The sequence below is a fragment of the Ophidiomyces ophidiicola genome (genome assembly GCF_022830035.1).
Source record: "Ophidiomyces ophidiicola strain CBS 122913 chromosome Unknown scaffold_1, whole genome shotgun sequence".
NCBI classification, from domain to species: Eukaryota; Fungi; Ascomycota; class Eurotiomycetes; order Onygenales; family Onygenaceae; genus Ophidiomyces; species Ophidiomyces ophidiicola.
Genome location: NW_026054641.1, coordinates 1,741,425 through 1,758,051, shown reverse-complemented (window position 1 = coordinate 1,758,051; position 16,627 = coordinate 1,741,425). Strand labels below are relative to the sequence as shown.

Sequence of the window (16,627 nt, the reverse complement as noted above, 5' to 3'; positions counted from 1 at the left end):
TCACTCCCTCCCTGCTTTATTCATGAATTGAATATTCTGCTGTAGAGAAGTTCATGTCGCCCCATCCACAAATCAATCACTGGTGCGATCTGACCGGCATCTTCTGGTTTCGTATACCATTCCTTTTCGATCAACTGCCAAATCAGATCTTGTAGAACTTCGCTAGCCAGTATTTCTTGGGCTTGGTAGGGACCCATAACTGACGATCTCACAGCAGCGCTCAGTACCGCTTTGGCGTGATTCAAAATAAACACATATGATGTTTGCTGTAGATTGACCCCCATGGCGAGGCAGACCGTTCCCCAAAGTGGCCCAAAATGGCCATTCACAGTGCCATCTAATAGGGTGGTGCTTTCGTCCTCGCCTGAATCATGTTTTACTGACTCGGAGAACGATTGAAGGGCCGCAACAGCTGATTGTGAACTAGTATTATGAATATTCTCGGCCGTCTCCTTTTTATCCCTGTTATTGAAACCAGATTTTGCGCTATATGAGGCCCTCAATGACCGTTCCCAGACAGTTAACAACGCCATACCCTGAGCCACGCTTGCCCTGCGACTGACAGAGCAAGGGGTAGAGGCATCAATATCATTATCCAGATCACCCAACCGACTCGGCTCTCTATGACCTTGAATAACATAGGGTAGCGTTGAGCTTGCAATTGAGGCCATTGAGAGGCTTAGAAACCTGAGGAAGGAAGTTAATGGGGTAGTATCCGAAGGAAGGGGACGATTGTGTAAAATGTATGATTCTAAGCCGCTGGAGTAAGCGAATGAACCAAGCGGAAGGGCAGAATCAGAGAGTAGTAAAAGAGCATGAGATATCTCCGGCGAACGAAAGAAGGCTATTTTACTTTAGTAATAGGATAAGTACATGGGGTGGGTTGGAATATTAACCATTAATGGGAGTCAAGGGTTGACTAATGCTATTTCTATGAAGCAGGGTTTTGGCCTCTTCTAGTTGGCCTTCTAGGTGACTTATCTTTTTTTCAAGCTGTTCTCGCGAATAATCCATTCTTGGTGGATAGGAATGTTGATGTCGAATGGTCATCTTGCTCATGAGCAGCGGGTTCTTTTCTTTGACGATGGATGCCAGATACTGATAGGATTGGTTATCTAATCTGATACTAAACTAGTTACTGATAAGACCATTACTAAGCAGGTTAATGAGTCCGCTTTTTTTTAGCTACCTAACTTCTCCGTACTGCGTATCAGCCAATTTATTAGCTGTTGGCAGAAAACATCATCTTTCTCCAGCTTGTGAGGGGACGCGGAGTAACATAAAGCGTGCTGGGCATATTTAGACTAATGATGTGGACTTCGCGGTAATTTCTAAAAGTTACCCGTCTTCCGCAATGTCGGGGCGCCGCCTTCTCGACATCATTACGGTCGTTAATGTCACGCGCAACGTTGCTACAAAACACATCTCCCTGCAAGGAAAATACCTCGATATACACTCGCGCACGTCATCATTAACGAAAGGTGCAAAATCTCAGGCTCACCAAATCAGCCGTGCGATCAAAGCTGCGGCGGACCTAGCGCAAAGACTAGACGGCACGCCGACCGTGGAACTGAGAGAGAATGTTGCGAACACAACAAATTCAACAGAAGATGAGAAGCAAAGCCCTTCCATACGAGAATCACGGGATGACACCTCTGGTGCCAAATCTGTGAATAGCGCTGCACCTGCGAATACCACTTCAGCAGCGACTGGGGCCTTCGAACAACAGCACACAAACAACATAGTGTCGTCGGGACAAGTGGAACTACCGGAAATAACACAAAGAATACAGGAGACGACTCAGATCTCGGAAGATTGTCAAACTGGCCCAACCTCGGGGTCTACACAATGCAATGGGGTTGATGGTCAAGATGACCTTCCAGACCACATGATGAAGCAGCTTTTTCGCAGCCACAAAATGTCACTCGCAGGCTTTCCTTCTAAGCCCCATAACCCCATTGATATGCTTGAGAATACATCCGTACGCGCACAGGGGGTTGCTGTTCCAATTGAGGCAGCAGGTATCTCCACTCCTACCACCCTTGCTGCACCAGTATCAGAGAAATTTTCCCCACCAGAAGTATTGGAACAGACTGAGACAATTTTAAATGTAAGAGATATACCTTTGTAACGAACTTTGAATGGACTAATTACAAACCTAGGCGGAAACGGAAAAAACACAAAAAAGGGAGTATCGAATGGCAGAGTCTCGGGTGCCTTCTTCTCGCTTAGGGCGGCTTTGGGAATATGGTGGTCTTGCAACATCAATGGCTATTGGGGTAATGGGTGAGAGCATACGTCGGGTCGCCCGCAGTAATGATACAAACTCAGGCTCATTGTTATTGAGTCCCGCCAATGTTGAACGACTAGTGGCAAAGCTATCCAAGATGAGAGGTGCTGCTCTCAAGCTTGGGCAAATGATGAGTTTTCAAGGTACTTTCTCCTCCTATTTTTATGTTAATATCGATGTTAACTCGTACCGCAGATTCAAAAATGCTTCCCTCGACAATCCAGGAAGTTCTTCAGCGTGTTCAGGATAGGGCAGATTACATGCCTGCTTTCCAACGTGATAAAGTCCTTAGCGATAATCTGGGGCCGAAATGGAGGGATCTATTTGACACATTTGACGAAGTTCCAATCGCTGCCGCATCTATCGGCCAAGTACACGCTGCTATCTTGCGGGAGACCGGCCAGCGAGTGGCGGTCAAAGTGCAGTATCCAGGAGTCGCTAACTCCATTGATTCAGACCTGAATAATCTTTCGATCCTTTTGACAGCCTCTCGGCTACTTCCTAAAGGCTTGTATCTTGATAAGACCATAGCCAATGCACGCACTGAACTTGCTTGGGAGTGCGACTATATCCGCGAGGCCGACTGTGGTCGAAAATTCAAAGACCTTCTGCAAGACGAAACATCTACCTTCACCGTGCCCGAGATAATTCCATTTGCATCTGGAAGACAGGTTCTAACCATGGAACGTCTGGATGGGGTAGCAGTGACAAAAATTCAAAACTTCACCCAAGCTCAGCGTGACTGGATTGGTACTCAAATTCTTCGCCTTTGCCTTCGTGAGATTTGCGAATTCAGGTACATGCAAACGGATCCAAACTGGACTAATTTCCTTTACAACGCTAAGACCAACCGTCTTGAACTCCTGGACTTTGGCGCCTCGCGTGAATATCCTAGTTCGTTCATCAAAACCTATATCCGTACTCTTGTCGCGGCATCTCGCAACGACAGGAAATTATTACAAGAGCTTTCTACCAAACTTGGTTATCTAACTGGCTTTGAATCTCAAGCTATGACTAACGCACACCTCGAGTCCATACTCACCATTGCGGAACCATTTAGACAAAGCTCTCCTTATATCTATGATTTCAGTAATCAGACGATAACGGACCGTGTGAGGCACCTCATCCCGCTAATGTTAAACGAAAGGCTATCACCGCCACCGGAAGAGACGTATTCATTGCATAGAAAACTAAGTGGCGCATTCCTACTATGCGCGAGACTAGGTAGCCGAGTTCCATGCAGAGAATTATTTGAGAACGCGTTAAAAAGGGTCCAGTGGGATGAATAAACCGGACGGAATTGGCAGCCATGTCAAAAGAGCAGTCAGCCATTCTGTTGTCCGGTACTATTTAAAGTGTACGAGCTGTACGGACTCACGGAATACTCCGTATATAAAAGCTAAGAAATCCTTTCAATCTATCCCAGCGTGCATGTACAGTATGTGTAGACATTATGTATATTACTCTCTTGGTATAAGGGCATTTATAGAACTCCTCGATAATTTAGTTTCTTGATTTATATCATCGATATCAGGCACCTCTAGCTATCTCTAGGGAAGTAATACGATCATAGCCCTTCAGCATCAGTTAGGTCTTGAAAGTCACCTTGATATTAAAACAATATCGACAAGGTTCTAGGACCGGATAATATTTTGCATACATTCATTTGTCATGGAATGAATTTTGGATCGTTGAGTGTCCAGGACACGACAACGAAACCTTACACCAAGTATTAACCTGAGATTTTGTAAATCCCGAGGTCAGATGACATGATAATCACCAGCAGCAGTGTTACTGGGCGTGTGTTGATAGTTTTTATTCACGCAAGGTCGCATAAATCAAGGTTTTCCGTCAAAGACAGCATGCCAGTAATGCTTGACACCATCGCAAACCCCCTTCTTCTTTTTCCAACTTTCAAATTTGGTTTCGAGCTCACAAGCTACCCATCTAATCTCAGTCCAAAACTGTTTCACGACATCTCCACCGAGCTCCTTGATTATTGCTTCAGGAATCGTCCACTGGCGTATATACTTCCCTTGAGAGTCCCTGATAGGGTCGGTGGGATGTCTTTCAAAGATAGTAGCGGGATCAAACTTTGGCACATTGGCGTGAATGAAGAATGGCTTCGGCGAAGCGGCCGCCGCAGGGTTCGAAACACGAAATACGCCCTTTTTAGTTAGTCTATAGTCTTCCACCGGATCATACTGCACCATCGCAGAACCGTCGATCCCACCATCGGCAGTCCGGTGTCCAATCGCTTGCACTGGCTCACTAACTTGGTAGAAAAGCTCACCGGCTGCAGTAGCTGCGGCAATAAAGGTTTCCTTATCTCCTTCTCCAGGAGCACCTTGTGAGAAAAGAGGATAATAATGGGACGGGCCATAAAAATTATAGTAGATAGAGAGCAATAGGGTTTTCTGGTGTGTTTTCTTCGAAATAAGAATTTCGCCGGATTCAGTGGACGCCCTAATGGTCGTTGAAGGAATAGGCTGTGACGCTATTGTGTAATATAGAGGAGAAGCGCTCGAAGCCCAAAAGTCGGGCCAGGTAACCATGTTAAAAGTACGAAAAGGCTCGGCAGAAAATAGATTTTTGGGATCACGTAAAGGGAATGCATCTGCATCTAAAAACAGCATCTCTTCAAATGAAGAAAAAAGCATGGCAAAAGGCTTGTACTGATATTGTTTGATATCCACCGGCCCAGGCAGCTGGTTCAATATCTTGTCTAGAATTAAGCACCTAGCGTTCAACTTCGGAAACACGTGCTCACATATATATGGCTCGTACTCTTTTTCGGACGCAAGAAATACTTCCATCGGTAATGCAGAGCCGTACCGTCGAAGCATGCGGAGGGAGATAGTAAGAATGGGCAAAAATGAGCCTCCTGCAGTCGAAACGAGCCCGCGCGTGCCAGGAACGTAGAAAGGGCGTACTGGGAGGTCCTTTAAAGAGCTCAAAAAGCGATTGTGCATCTGCTGCATTCTATTCACGTCCTCGGGGGGCATTGACATGAAGTCCGGGCGATGTACGCCGCGGTTTGGGTTAAAACGGACTGAGCCTGCTGTTGTCGAACGCTTCGGAGAAGTGCAGTTGGGGGCGTTCGTGATGAGGATAGGATGAAAGGATCGCCAGAATTTTGTATGCTCTTTGTAAAAACCATGATTCGAGCGGAAGTTGCTACGTCCAGAATAGTCCGGCGTTTCTAAACGGCGCCATTTTGAGGGAAGGTAAACGATGAGGAGAAGGAAGAGGATGAGGATAACGAGGAGTTTTGGGCGAACCACAAAGTGAGAGGATAATCTCAGCATTTCTCACACTTTGTAAGGGACAGTATCCCCATCCTGTGCACGGTAAGAAGAGTTCTGAGCGGACCAAGACGTGCGGCATGGGCTCACTCACCGATTAATCTGACCAGGAGATGGCTTCGAGCCGACTGATCCCCGAACTAACAGGAAGATAATGGAAAACCATTGCAATTTTCGGGCTGTCAATAGTATGTGCAAGAACAGGGGAATTAGAATTATTTATAAATTTGAGTTGGTTGGTGACACATTATTGGGGTGTTGCTGTCAAGCAGCAAAAACCCCTTTTTCTCCACGCATGGGTCTCTCGGACTTGGGCTTCGGCTCCGCTGTGGGCTTCCAAGTTATGGGGCATATTTTTGGCGCAAACCCCGAGGCAGCACAGGCGGCACGCTGGTCCAGATCGCCCTTCATATCGTTATCTCCTAGTTCCGCGGCCGTTTCGTCGAGGCCGCCAATGCGAGGTTGGAAAGAAGGCAGGCACGTGACTGTCTGACGTGACGTCAAGCCCTAAGCCCTAACTGCCCCTCTTTGGTCGACATTGCGGCCGCAACAACGACGACGAGGACGACGGACTCGCCGGGCCGCACGCGATCAGCACAGGCACACATCACACTATACGAGGCACGGATACCCGTTGCAGGACTGGATCCCGGATTGTGGGCGTCTATAACCCGCCCGCCTGCGTCATTGGCTGCCAGAAGAAGATGGGAAACACCCCCTCGAAGACCCCTGGCCAGGCCGCCCAAGGCTCATCAACGCAGTGGAACGACAAGAAGGTGAACCGTAGGACGTCCATCCAGGCGTTGTCTGGCAGCAAGTCTGCTGCGGTGGACCCCTCAGCATCGAAGGAGAGCGCGACCGGACAATATACCCAGCGACAACAGACTCCCGTTCACCAGAGACTACAATCGCGCAGTATCGCGGACTCGGTGGGCCGAGGAGTTGATAAGTTGGAAAGACGTGTATCGAGACAAAGCCGTGACGAGGAAGCTCGAGATATTCCCATTCGTACGAGACCATCCGATGCGTCTGAACCTGCAAGAGCCGTGCAGGTGCCCACTCCTGCCCCACAGCAGTATCCCTATGTTGGCGGTTATGGCCCGTCAATGAACACCTACTATGCTGCTCCCTCGCACCTCTCGCGACCGCCTCGCCTGCCACTACCGATTGGTGACGCACTGTCAATTCCTGGGTCGCCTATAACGGCAACCGGTTCGCTAGGTGCCACAGCCGCATTTGATAGGGCCGAAATGAAATCGGCGCTGGGCGATGCCATCGAAGACGACGACGAAGTAGTAGATGAGCTTGAACCTTTTGCTACAGCCGATCTTAGCAAGGCCGTGTCTACTTTTCTGGAATGGAAAGGGGGTGGAGAGAAAGTATACGTGACAGGTACCTTTGTGAATTGGTCTAGGAAGTTTAGACTTTCTAAGAGGTATTGGCCCGTTTTTTTTAACCTCCCGATTGGTACTCTTTCTGTTCAGGGTCGAAATAGCACACTTACCTGGTATCTGCTCTGATAGTGATGATAATGGCGTTTTCTCAACTACTCTCAAGCTCCGGCCCGGCACACACCATCTTAAATTCATCGTCGACGGCGTTATGCGGACATCTGACAGCCTTCCAACTGCTGTTGACTTTACTAACCACCTCGTCAACTACATTGAAATAGGCCCTGAGGAAATGCCAGCTTCTCGAGGAAGTGAGAAGCCGCCGAAGATTGTGATCCCACCAGGACTCTATCCTCCCCAAGTTCTTCCTGATTCCCTACTTATAGAAGAACCTGAGAAGGAGGTAGAGGAGGAGATACCGATTGGTGACTTTCGTACGATTATTCCACCAGTTCTCATAGATATTGAGGGAGAGGAGAATACTTCAAGCTACACGCAAGCTGCAAGTATCATCCACGATTTTCCCACGCCACCAATGCTACCAATGTTTCTCGGTCGGTCCATACTGAACAGCTCCACACCCATGAAAGATGATAACAGCGTCTTAAATTACCCTAATCATACCGTATTAAACCATCTCGCTACCAGCAGCATCAAGAATGGCGTGCTGGCAACAAGTGTCACAACAAGATACAAGAGGAAGGTTTGTGCACCTCTACTTTATCTTCCTCCCTATATCTTTACTAATGAAACATTTCGGCAGTATGTGACCACAATTTTATACAAGCCAACAGGGCACGGGTGACAGCATATTCTCGCCCTCCCATCCTTGCGTCGCTAAAAAGGCGTCGCTAAGAGTAAATATTCATTTATCAAAGACTCTTATGACGGAACGGAAAAGACTTTAACTCGAAGCTGTGTTTGACGTCTTCTTGGGCTGTCGAAAACATCGCGAAATAAGCATGCGTCGCCGTCCAGATTACACGCCCTATGGATGAACTCATTTCCCCCTAGAATCGCCTCTTAAATCTTTTCGAGTTCAGCGTCCAATGGAATCTCTGAGACTATCTTCTATCAAGCCGAATGGTTTTAGATTTGGATCTCCTTCCATAAGGCAACCTAGAGATTTGCGGTTACAACTGTGGTGTCCATATGGTTACTGCTCTTCCAATAAAAGGGGGCAAATTGAGACTTAGGGAAAAGAATATGTTCTGACCCTTGTTCTGAATATGCAGTCATTTTTTAGTCCAATGACTGGAGTAAATGGGTTCTATTAGTTAGGGATAGATGGTTTGCATATATGATTGGACAGCATCCAAATTAGGCAAACGACTCAATGTCTCGCGTTTTTATCGATACTTTATACAGCTAGTCTGATGGTTCGACACAGTCGTTTGCTGGACTTTGTTTTTAAATCCACCTATGTAGTTCTCTGATGTGTTAAGTTGAAACTTATTGTATAGTTAACTCTAAATTTCTATGAAGATACAGAGCCAAATATAGCTAATATGTAGATTTACTTTTATCTATGTAGTTCAAGAGACCAAACGACCACATGCGCTGCCTAGCGGAAAGAGGATGACAGGGATAGAGGCTGCAACATCGATCTGGTATGTTTTAGGCAGCTACGCTGTGCTTATGCTAATAATTTTCACATCAACCTCTGGCTTCTCCTTATACGTCTTGACATTTTCAATTTGGTGTACGACATCCAAGCCTTTTATTGCCCTCCCGAATATTGTATGATGCCCGTCTAGCCAAGGGGTTTTCTCAGTCGTAATGAAAAACTGGCTCCCATTTGTGTTTGAGCCAGCATTGGCCATTGACAATGTAAATGGGCTGTCATGCGATAAGGACGAGAATTCGTCTTCAAATTCCTTACCCCAGATTGATTCCCCACCAGTTCCATCGCCGAGAGGGTCGCCACCCTGGATCATGAATTTACGGATCACTCTGTGGAAGATGGTATTGTTATAATAACCGTTACGAGCGTGTGTGACGAAATTCTCTACCGCTTTTGGGGCCACGGAAGGAAAAAGTCGAAGGTGGATATCTCCCATGGTAGTGTGCAGGATGGCAGAGGTACCGGTATTTACTTGCTTCTCACTGGCTCCGGCCCGAGCAACATCGCGGTCATGCCGCGGTTTTTCGTTTTGCACATCACGAGTTGATTTTGAAATATCGGTTTCATTTGAAAATATGTAGAAACGCGGTTTCGCGAATCCTGTACATATAAGAACCGGATCTCGCTCCTCGGCTTCTTGGAGAAGAGGATTTGCGCTCGCCGCCATCGAGACTGTTACCACGCCTTTCTTCTGTGGCTGACCTTGATAAACTGCGAGGTTAAGAGCGCGAAAAGGCTCATCTTTTCCGTAAACTTTAACAACACGGTTGGTATAGGTATTTATGCATTTAATACCCAATATAGAGCCGTACAGGACAAAGTGGCCTGATTCATCGAAAACAACATTGATTTTTGGGGCAATGACAGGGTTTTGCAAATCTCGCTCGACAGCCATCCGACGGCCAAATTCCACTTCTTCTAACTTCTGTAACGCTGTTCCTGCCTGCTGCATATCGGTAAGGGTCGTGAGAGACTCATCATATGACCGATACAGCTTTCCTGTTTGAAAATCAAATATTCGGATTTGGCGGTCAGGAAAAGAGAACGTTGCGAACTGGTGGCCAGATGGTGAGAATACAAGAGAAACCGGCGATGATTTTGCCTTTTTGAATGCAAATAGATCGGTAGATGATTTGAGATCAAATAGCCCGTCCGGCTTTTCGAAATTTTCGCTTGGCCGCCAGTACTCCAGCATGCCTCCATTATCTGCCGATACGACACAGTCATATGTATTATTATATGCCATTGTGACAACAGAAGTGCGGTGTATATGTGACAAAGTGTGAAGTGGTACTTGATTTTCTCCCCGCCCATCAAATATACAAATAGTATTATTGGATTCGCCAGCAACTGCCAGCAGTGGCAAGGATGCGCCTCTTGGGTGCACCCAACATACACATGAAGGCGTGAAATCAGGGCTTAGGGCCGCTAGCAGGTCTATATATCATTAGAAGTCCTGCTCGACCACCTATACGGAATAGGATGAAACGCACCGAAAGTGACCACATCGAATATCTTTACGGTCTGGTCTGCGCCGGTAGTAGCAAAGCTCCGACCGTCAGCACTAACGCTGACACTGAGAATATCGCCCGCGTGAGCACGATATTCCTTGACAAACTCCACTCCAACGGCCATTTTCTTCCAGAACTTGACTACCCCATCAACGGAACTTGTGATAAGGAAGTCGGTATGTGGTGTTATAGTAGTAAAGGAGAGCTGTTCCTTGTGCATCAATGATTTGGAATACCTCGTAGAGTTGGGTAGAGCACTGATATACAGCTTTTCGTATGGTAGCTTTCTTCGCTTTTTTTTTGGCTGGGCGGTGGGCAGAGCAGGGCCAAAATCATCTTCAGAGGATGATATAGAGCCATCTATACGAAGTCAGTATACTGCTATATAGAACCATTGTATCCAGCTATACGAACTATTGTCATGAGACTCCGGATCCGCCTCTGAACGAGATCTTTTGCCTGGATTGCGCACCGCATCCTCTGTTTCCATATCGGCCATAGCGGATTCGTAGAAGCACAGTACTCAAGATTGGATAGAAAAGCAGTAAATGGCAAACAGCAATAGGCTATTGCCGTCAATTTGTCTCCAGGCCCATAGCACTTGTCGTTGGTTTGCGGCGCACCTGTTCATAGCTAGTTAACTATTGGGTCACGTGCCAGACTGCTGCAGCAGTTCTGGGCTCAGCGAGTCGAGACTAGAAGCTTGAGCAACACACATTCGCAGACAATAGCAGCAGAGCTCCTGCGCAGTCCCTTATTTTTCCCGCTGCAGCTGTTCTTGTCTCGCCGCTTGAGGCATTCTCAAGACCTCTTCAATATGGTATGCTTCCTTGTCCATTTTTCTCCTCGATCTAACTCCTGGCAAGTCGTTCAACAACCCCACCCAGATTTTCGCAGACGACGTGACTGAAGAAAAGGGCGAACATGCTCGTCTGTCCGCCTTCGTCGGCGCCATTGCTGTCGGAGATTTGGTTAAGAGTACATTAGGACCTAAGGGAATGGACAAGATTCTTCAGTCAGCGTAGGTAGACGCCTTCCCTAACCCCGCCGCAGCATGGGCTAATTATCTTCCCTTCTCCTACCGAGTTAGTTCGACTGGTGAGATAATGGTTACGAATGATGGAGCAACGATATTAAAAGCGATAGCTCTGGACAACGCCGCCGCCAAAGTTTTGGTGAATATTTCCAAGGTCCAGGACGACGAGGTGGGAGATGGCACTACTTCTGTGACCGTCCTCGCTGCGGAGCTACTTCGTGAAGCAGAAAAGCTCGTCGAGAAAAAGATCCATCCCCAAGTCATCATTGATGGCTACAGAATAGCTAGTAAAGCCGCTCTGGGCGCCCTGCACCACGCAGCGGTAGATAATAGTTCCGATCCAATTGCTTTCCGAAAAGACCTACACTGCATTGCCCGAACGACCCTTAGCTCTAAAGTTCTCGCGCAAGACCGAGATCAGTTTGCGAGTTTAGCTTGCGATGCAGTTTTAAGATTAAAAGGCTCAACCGATCTAAGCCATATTCAAATTATTAAAAAGGCTGGTGGCAAGCTCTCAGATTCCTACCTCGACGAGGGATTCATTCTTGATAAGAAAATTGGGGTTAATCAGCCAAAGAGACTTGAAAAGGCCAAAATTTTGGTTGCGAATACAGCGATGGATACCGACAAGGTCAAGATTTTCGGCGCAAGGGTAAAGGTTGACTCAACAGGGAAGCTTGCGGAGCTTGAGAAAGCCGAGAAAGAAAAAATGAAAGCCAAGGTTGATAGAATTAAAGCTCATGGAATCAACTGTTTTGTCAACCGGCAACTTATTTACAACTGGCCAGAACAGTTATTTACTGATGCTGGAATTATGTCGATTGAACACGCTGACTTCGACGGCATTGAACGGTTAGCTCTTGTCACCGGTGGCGAGATTGCATCTACCTTCGAACACCCCGAACAAGTAAAATTAGGCCACTGCGATCTAATTGAAGAAGTTATTATTGGCGAAGATACTTTAATAAAATTCTCTGGTGTTGCCGCCGGACAAGCCTGCACAATCGTCTTACGCGGTGCAACGGAACAACTTTTAGATGAAGCAGAGCGGTCTTTACATGATGCCTTGGCTGTCTTGTCCCAAACCGTCAAAGAGCCACGGGTGACCCTTGGAGGTGGTTGTGCAGAAATGATCATGGCCAAGGCTGTTGAACAGGTCGCCCAGAACACTACCGGCAAAAAACAACTCGCGGTAGACGCCTTTGCGCTGGCGCTTAAGCAGCTGCCTACGATACTCGCGGACAACGCTGGTCTAGATTCTAGCGATTTGGTAACTCGACTAAGACAGGCTATTAACAAAGGCTTGACCAGTTCAGGCCTTGACCTACTAACTCCTGGTGGTGGAATTGCAAATATGCGCGACCTGGGAGTAGTTGAGAGTTATAAGCTGAAGAAAGCCGTTGTGTCCTCGGCATCGGAAGCCGCAGAGGTAAGCATCTGTCCTTCTTCCTGAGCATTCTTCGACAAATACTAATACCTCCATAGCTTCTTCTTCGCGTGGATAATATCATTCGCAGTGCGCCCCGGAAGAGGGAACGGGTATAGACTTGTAGCAGAGCGGAATGTTGTTTGAGGGCAAAAGTTGAACCGGCGGGGACAACATAGTGTAATTCGCAGCTGTTGTGCCGCTGGAAAGCATGGCTGATGTACATGCAATATGACAGATATTAGACACAAAAAGACAAATTCATTATGTACATGCGGCCTGGGCATCCAGATGGCAATTTGTTTAGTGGTTACGCCACATTGAGCAAAGTACTTAGCAGACCAGCTACTTACATCTTTTCTTCCTCTTTGCTACTGAAGAGTGTTCTGCCTTCTCCAGATGTGGTGGTGCATGAAGCAATTGCTTCATGGGATTATTGATTGTGTTGACCAGCACAAGTGGCAGAGCCACTATCTATCATTACATTGCCTCCTCAAGTTATCTTCACCTTAAAATTATTTGAGCTCCCGGGATCAGGGTCAACACAGGCCTACCGACTTGAATACTCCTAACATTTTCCTTTGGTTCTTTTGACCTCGCTGTGTTTTTGCTTCTCTGTCAGCCTGAGCTCCCCGATCGGGCAAACAGACTACGGTTGCCTGTGGGGGCGCTGGCTTCAACTTCACATGACCCTCATCCTCATCTTCTCTTGTTTGCTCTTTAGCTTCAGTCTTTCTAAACGCGCTCATCTTTTTATACTCTTGCATTTGGTAATACCTAAACACTTCTCGGTATTCTGGTTTTCTGCAAGGATCTTGCAGAGAATGTCTAGTTTCTGGAACCATGCTTTTCCTTCATATATCCCACCTACAGAATACCCCCCTGACTCCAGCTTTTTTACGTTTTCAGCCCCTCGCCCGGTCAGAATGGTGAGGACTCCTCCCCCAGTTTCCCCTTACCCGCAAGACCCTTACCTGCCGATAGCAAGCCCCCGCCGCGAATCTCACCCCAACGCCTGTCACTCAAAATTTGAAGGACAGAAATCTGTTCAATTTATCTGCTCTTTCTGCAACACAGCTTGAGAACGCATCGTTCACGCCCAAGGCTCCTATTAGTCGCTCTTCTCAAAAATGCCAAAATCCCCCCGATATAGGCGACAGTTCAGGAAAAGAACTCACCCTTTCAAGACGTTCTGTTAAAGACCTAGCAGCAGGCGAATCATGTGTTCAGAAGGACGTTTTGACCGTACTCGAAGCCCGACTAGCCAAAACTGAACAGCGCGTTCAAGAGCTGGAGGAGAGGCTTCGACAACACCAACAGCCCCGCTTTTCCCCTATCGAAACAGTCGAGAGGGAAAACTGCATCCAGACTGATTTGCTCAATATCGAAGATGATGCGGAGCTTGTCCAGCTTCCAAGTAACCCGAAGAACGAATATCACATGAGGGCTTTAACACTGACGGAACCAACTCCATTTGTTATTTCCAATGCCGAATTTGTCAATTTCGAAAGTGTTTTCAAGCAGGAGGCAAAACTTCCCCAAGAAGAACATTTGAAAACCGCCAAACAATGCAAGACATTAGTTGAAGGGATTGGCTCTCCGACTGAGCTCATCCATCATCGAAGAATTCACAGCACGTCCACGGTAGAGAGTGACCTTCTTATCGATATGGGTAGCAGCTCCCATCGACGCAGCCCTAGTTCGGAATTTTGCTTGTCTGTAGACTGTCCATCGAATCACCGTGAGCCATCAGACCCGACGGAATGGGACGGAAAGATTCATTGGGTGACACAATCTGCGTTTGACAATGTGCATGAATTAAACATGTTCCGTGATCAGTATTCATTCTCTTTGCCCGCACTTCTTGAGGATGGACTGGTCTATACCCCACGCAAGGGCGATCTCAATATATATCGCACAGTTGCTCTCTTTAATCTCCCGGACAATATCAATATGAAGACATTTTTAAAGGGGATACGTGGAGGAATAGTTTTTTCGGCTCACTTGCATAATACTTTATATATTTCCGGGTCACACACAGGAATTGTCACCTTTCTCTATCAGAATGATGCTATCGCATATACGGAGTTTGCCCTTAAGAATGGTGTTTATTTCAACCACAAACGCGCCCGAGTTATGTTGTATAAAACTCCTACGTACCCGATTACAGAATCTATGGAAAGAAATATATTCGAACTTGGACATACCCGCTGCTTGTCCATTCGAGGAGAGTCAAATACTGAACGGTTTAGCGTGGTCTCCAAATTTATCATGGATCATCTTTGCATGTACTTTGACCTCGGCGACTGCATGCTGGAGAATGACACTGAAACAGAGATAGTCATCAGGTTCAATTCAATACAAGCAGCCGGTGCCGCAATGTCGAAACTAAAGAGCTTCCCTCTGCTTGATCGTTGTGAGCTTGACTTCGATGATGACCCCTGTGCTGACCCCCTTCCGAATATTGGGGCCCAGGACGTAGAGGGCTAGCTTCTGAGGGCCAAGATCGCTTTCATAGGACGCTGTTAAATGGGCAACTCTGCTTTTGCTTCTGTTTCTGCTCTTTTCGAGATATCCGCTGGGGCGTCGGGATCTTATAACCTTTAACAAACTACACAATGGTAGCTAGTAGTAATGTTTAAATTGAGAAAAACAATCGATACAATGAACAATCCTCTTAAAATATTCTGCAAAACCTAGCCTACTGTTTTTTATTTTGATATTTTAAGAAGAAGTTAAAATAGAAAGAAATCGAAGCTCCATGATTGAGAACAGAAGAAAGCACGCCGTTGTAGAAAACCGGACACATTTCACTAAACCCATTTAAACAAAATTCCGCTTCTTTCTATTATACGCCCTCTGATCCTTTAGCCACTGGCGATACCCCTGCACGCTACCGATTTTTTCGCCGTAGTAATCGGGGACTGGGTTTGCAAAGGAGTTCGCCGATGGGTCGACTCGGAAGCGTTTTATTCTGTCAAAGAACTCCTTTTCCTTCTGAATTTGTCTTAGTTAATATTGGGAGCTAGATAATGAGGAGACTAAAGGAAAGTAGAGGAGTGAACTGAAAGCATGCATACCACTGCAACGGCACCTTTATATTTTCGATATACCAGGCCCCAAACCCCATTTCCCAGAACAGGCCCAGCCAGCCAGCCTACCGCTCCACAGGCAATTGTGGTTAATCCCAAAACAATAAAGGGATCAAATCCCATTATCTGCGTGCCCATAGTCTCAAAATTCTGCGAGGCAATAACTTGAGCCCCCACAGCGGTGGTAGTGAGGGACGCGAGGATGGAAGATACTAAGGAATATTTTCGGCGAGAGGCGCGGAGGGTAAAAAATGAGTTCCAATCTAGGTTCACGGGGCTCTTCGAAGAGGAATGCGGTGTTGAAACAGAGTCATGAGAAGGGGCAGAGGTCGTGGAAGTCGACGAATAACGAATATATGGGGATCTAGCAGCGACAGAAGCTTGGGTGAGGGACTTTTGATAAAATTGGGCCTGGATAATGGAATATTTTGTTGTGCTCTGCTGCTGCCGGCAGGTCATCGATTTGTATGTCCGACATCTGTGAGCGGAGTGCGATGGGGTAGAAATGAGAGATTGCCAAACACAGGTCGACGAGCGACTGGCCAGAGTGGCAGCGCGTATTGGACAGCCAATAACGGCGAGATTCATTTTGAACTGGACGAAGATGATATTAGGCAAGAAGCGCAGGTCTGGCGTGCTGTTGCGATGCTGAGAAGGGCATGAAGGCCGGCCTGAAGCCTGGGGTTGGAATGCTGAGATAAGCAGCAGCCGTGATTGGCCAAGAGTCGAGCTAAGCGCTGGGTTTGGAGCCGCAACTTACGCATCTCGCGACAGATGCTCAGGTGCCTGACAACTGGAGTAAACGCCAGCGGCAGAGAATGCTAGCAAGTTATCTTTATAAGATCAAGACAAATCTTTACATTAGAACTCAAAGGCAACTTGTCCATAAACATTTTTTATTTACATAAGGTACACGGGGAAGAGTCTACTCCGTATACTAACTCCCAAGGTG

The 16,627-nt window shown here is 46.9% G+C and overlaps 8 protein-coding genes across 8 annotated transcripts; 4 read left to right on the top strand and 4 right to left on the bottom strand.

The window, feature by feature from the left end:
* Positions 1 to 20: 20 nt before the first annotated feature.
* On the bottom strand, positions 21 to 671 carry LOZ57_000597 (uncharacterized protein; the record flags this gene model as incomplete). The annotated part of the gene is made up of 1 exon (XM_049249696.1): positions 21 to 671. One exon carries the CDS (start codon positions 669 to 671, stop codon positions 21 to 23), a length of 651 nt encoding a protein of 216 aa, XP_049111890.1.
* A 683-nt stretch (positions 672 to 1,354) lies between these two features.
* Positions 1,355 to 3,579, top strand: LOZ57_000596 (uncharacterized protein; the record flags this gene model as incomplete). The annotated part of the gene is made up of 3 exons (XM_049249695.1): positions 1,355 to 2,110; positions 2,163 to 2,433; positions 2,486 to 3,579. The coding sequence occupies 3 exons, from the start codon at positions 1,355 to 1,357 to the stop codon at positions 3,577 to 3,579; spliced, it is 2,121 nt and encodes a 706-aa protein (XP_049111889.1).
* Positions 3,580 to 4,128: 549 nt separating this feature from the next.
* MNN2_2 (mannosyltransferase) lies at positions 4,129 to 5,295 on the bottom strand (the record flags this gene model as incomplete). The annotated part of the gene is made up of 1 exon (XM_049249694.1): positions 4,129 to 5,295. The coding sequence occupies one exon, from the start codon at positions 5,293 to 5,295 to the stop codon at positions 4,129 to 4,131; it is 1,167 nt and encodes a 388-aa protein (XP_049111888.1).
* Positions 5,296 to 6,299: 1,004 nt separating this feature from the next.
* GAL83 (galactose metabolism- protein) lies at positions 6,300 to 7,791 on the top strand (the record flags this gene model as incomplete). The annotated part of the gene is made up of 3 exons (XM_049249693.1): positions 6,300 to 7,030; positions 7,080 to 7,689; positions 7,750 to 7,791. 3 exons carry the CDS (start codon positions 6,300 to 6,302, stop codon positions 7,789 to 7,791), a joined length of 1,383 nt encoding a protein of 460 aa, XP_049111887.1.
* Positions 7,792 to 8,611: 820 nt separating this feature from the next.
* On the bottom strand, positions 8,612 to 10,620 carry cyp15 (Peptidyl-prolyl cis-trans isomerase cyp15; the record flags this gene model as incomplete). Its single annotated transcript, XM_049249692.1, has 3 exons — positions 8,612 to 10,047; positions 10,104 to 10,481; positions 10,536 to 10,620. The coding sequence occupies 3 exons, from the start codon at positions 10,618 to 10,620 to the stop codon at positions 8,612 to 8,614; spliced, it is 1,899 nt and encodes a 632-aa protein (XP_049111886.1).
* A 318-nt stretch (positions 10,621 to 10,938) lies between these two features.
* On the top strand, positions 10,939 to 12,702 carry CCT2_2 (T-complex protein 1 subunit beta; the record flags this gene model as incomplete). Its single annotated transcript, XM_049249691.1, has 4 exons — positions 10,939 to 10,941; positions 10,988 to 11,142; positions 11,212 to 12,586; positions 12,643 to 12,702. The coding sequence occupies 4 exons, from the start codon at positions 10,939 to 10,941 to the stop codon at positions 12,700 to 12,702; spliced, it is 1,593 nt and encodes a 530-aa protein (XP_049111885.1).
* A 705-nt stretch (positions 12,703 to 13,407) lies between these two features.
* Positions 13,408 to 15,073, top strand: CCT2_1 (T-complex protein 1 subunit beta; the record flags this gene model as incomplete). The annotated part of the gene is made up of 2 exons (XM_049249690.1): positions 13,408 to 13,512; positions 13,568 to 15,073. 2 exons carry the CDS (start codon positions 13,408 to 13,410, stop codon positions 15,071 to 15,073), a joined length of 1,611 nt encoding a protein of 536 aa, XP_049111884.1.
* Positions 15,074 to 15,406: 333 nt separating this feature from the next.
* On the bottom strand, positions 15,407 to 16,263 carry PAM17 (TIM23 complex component; the record flags this gene model as incomplete). The annotated part of the gene is made up of 2 exons (XM_049249689.1): positions 15,407 to 15,580; positions 15,664 to 16,263. The coding sequence occupies 2 exons, from the start codon at positions 16,261 to 16,263 to the stop codon at positions 15,407 to 15,409; spliced, it is 774 nt and encodes a 257-aa protein (XP_049111883.1).
* Positions 16,264 to 16,627: the final 364 nt, after the last annotated feature.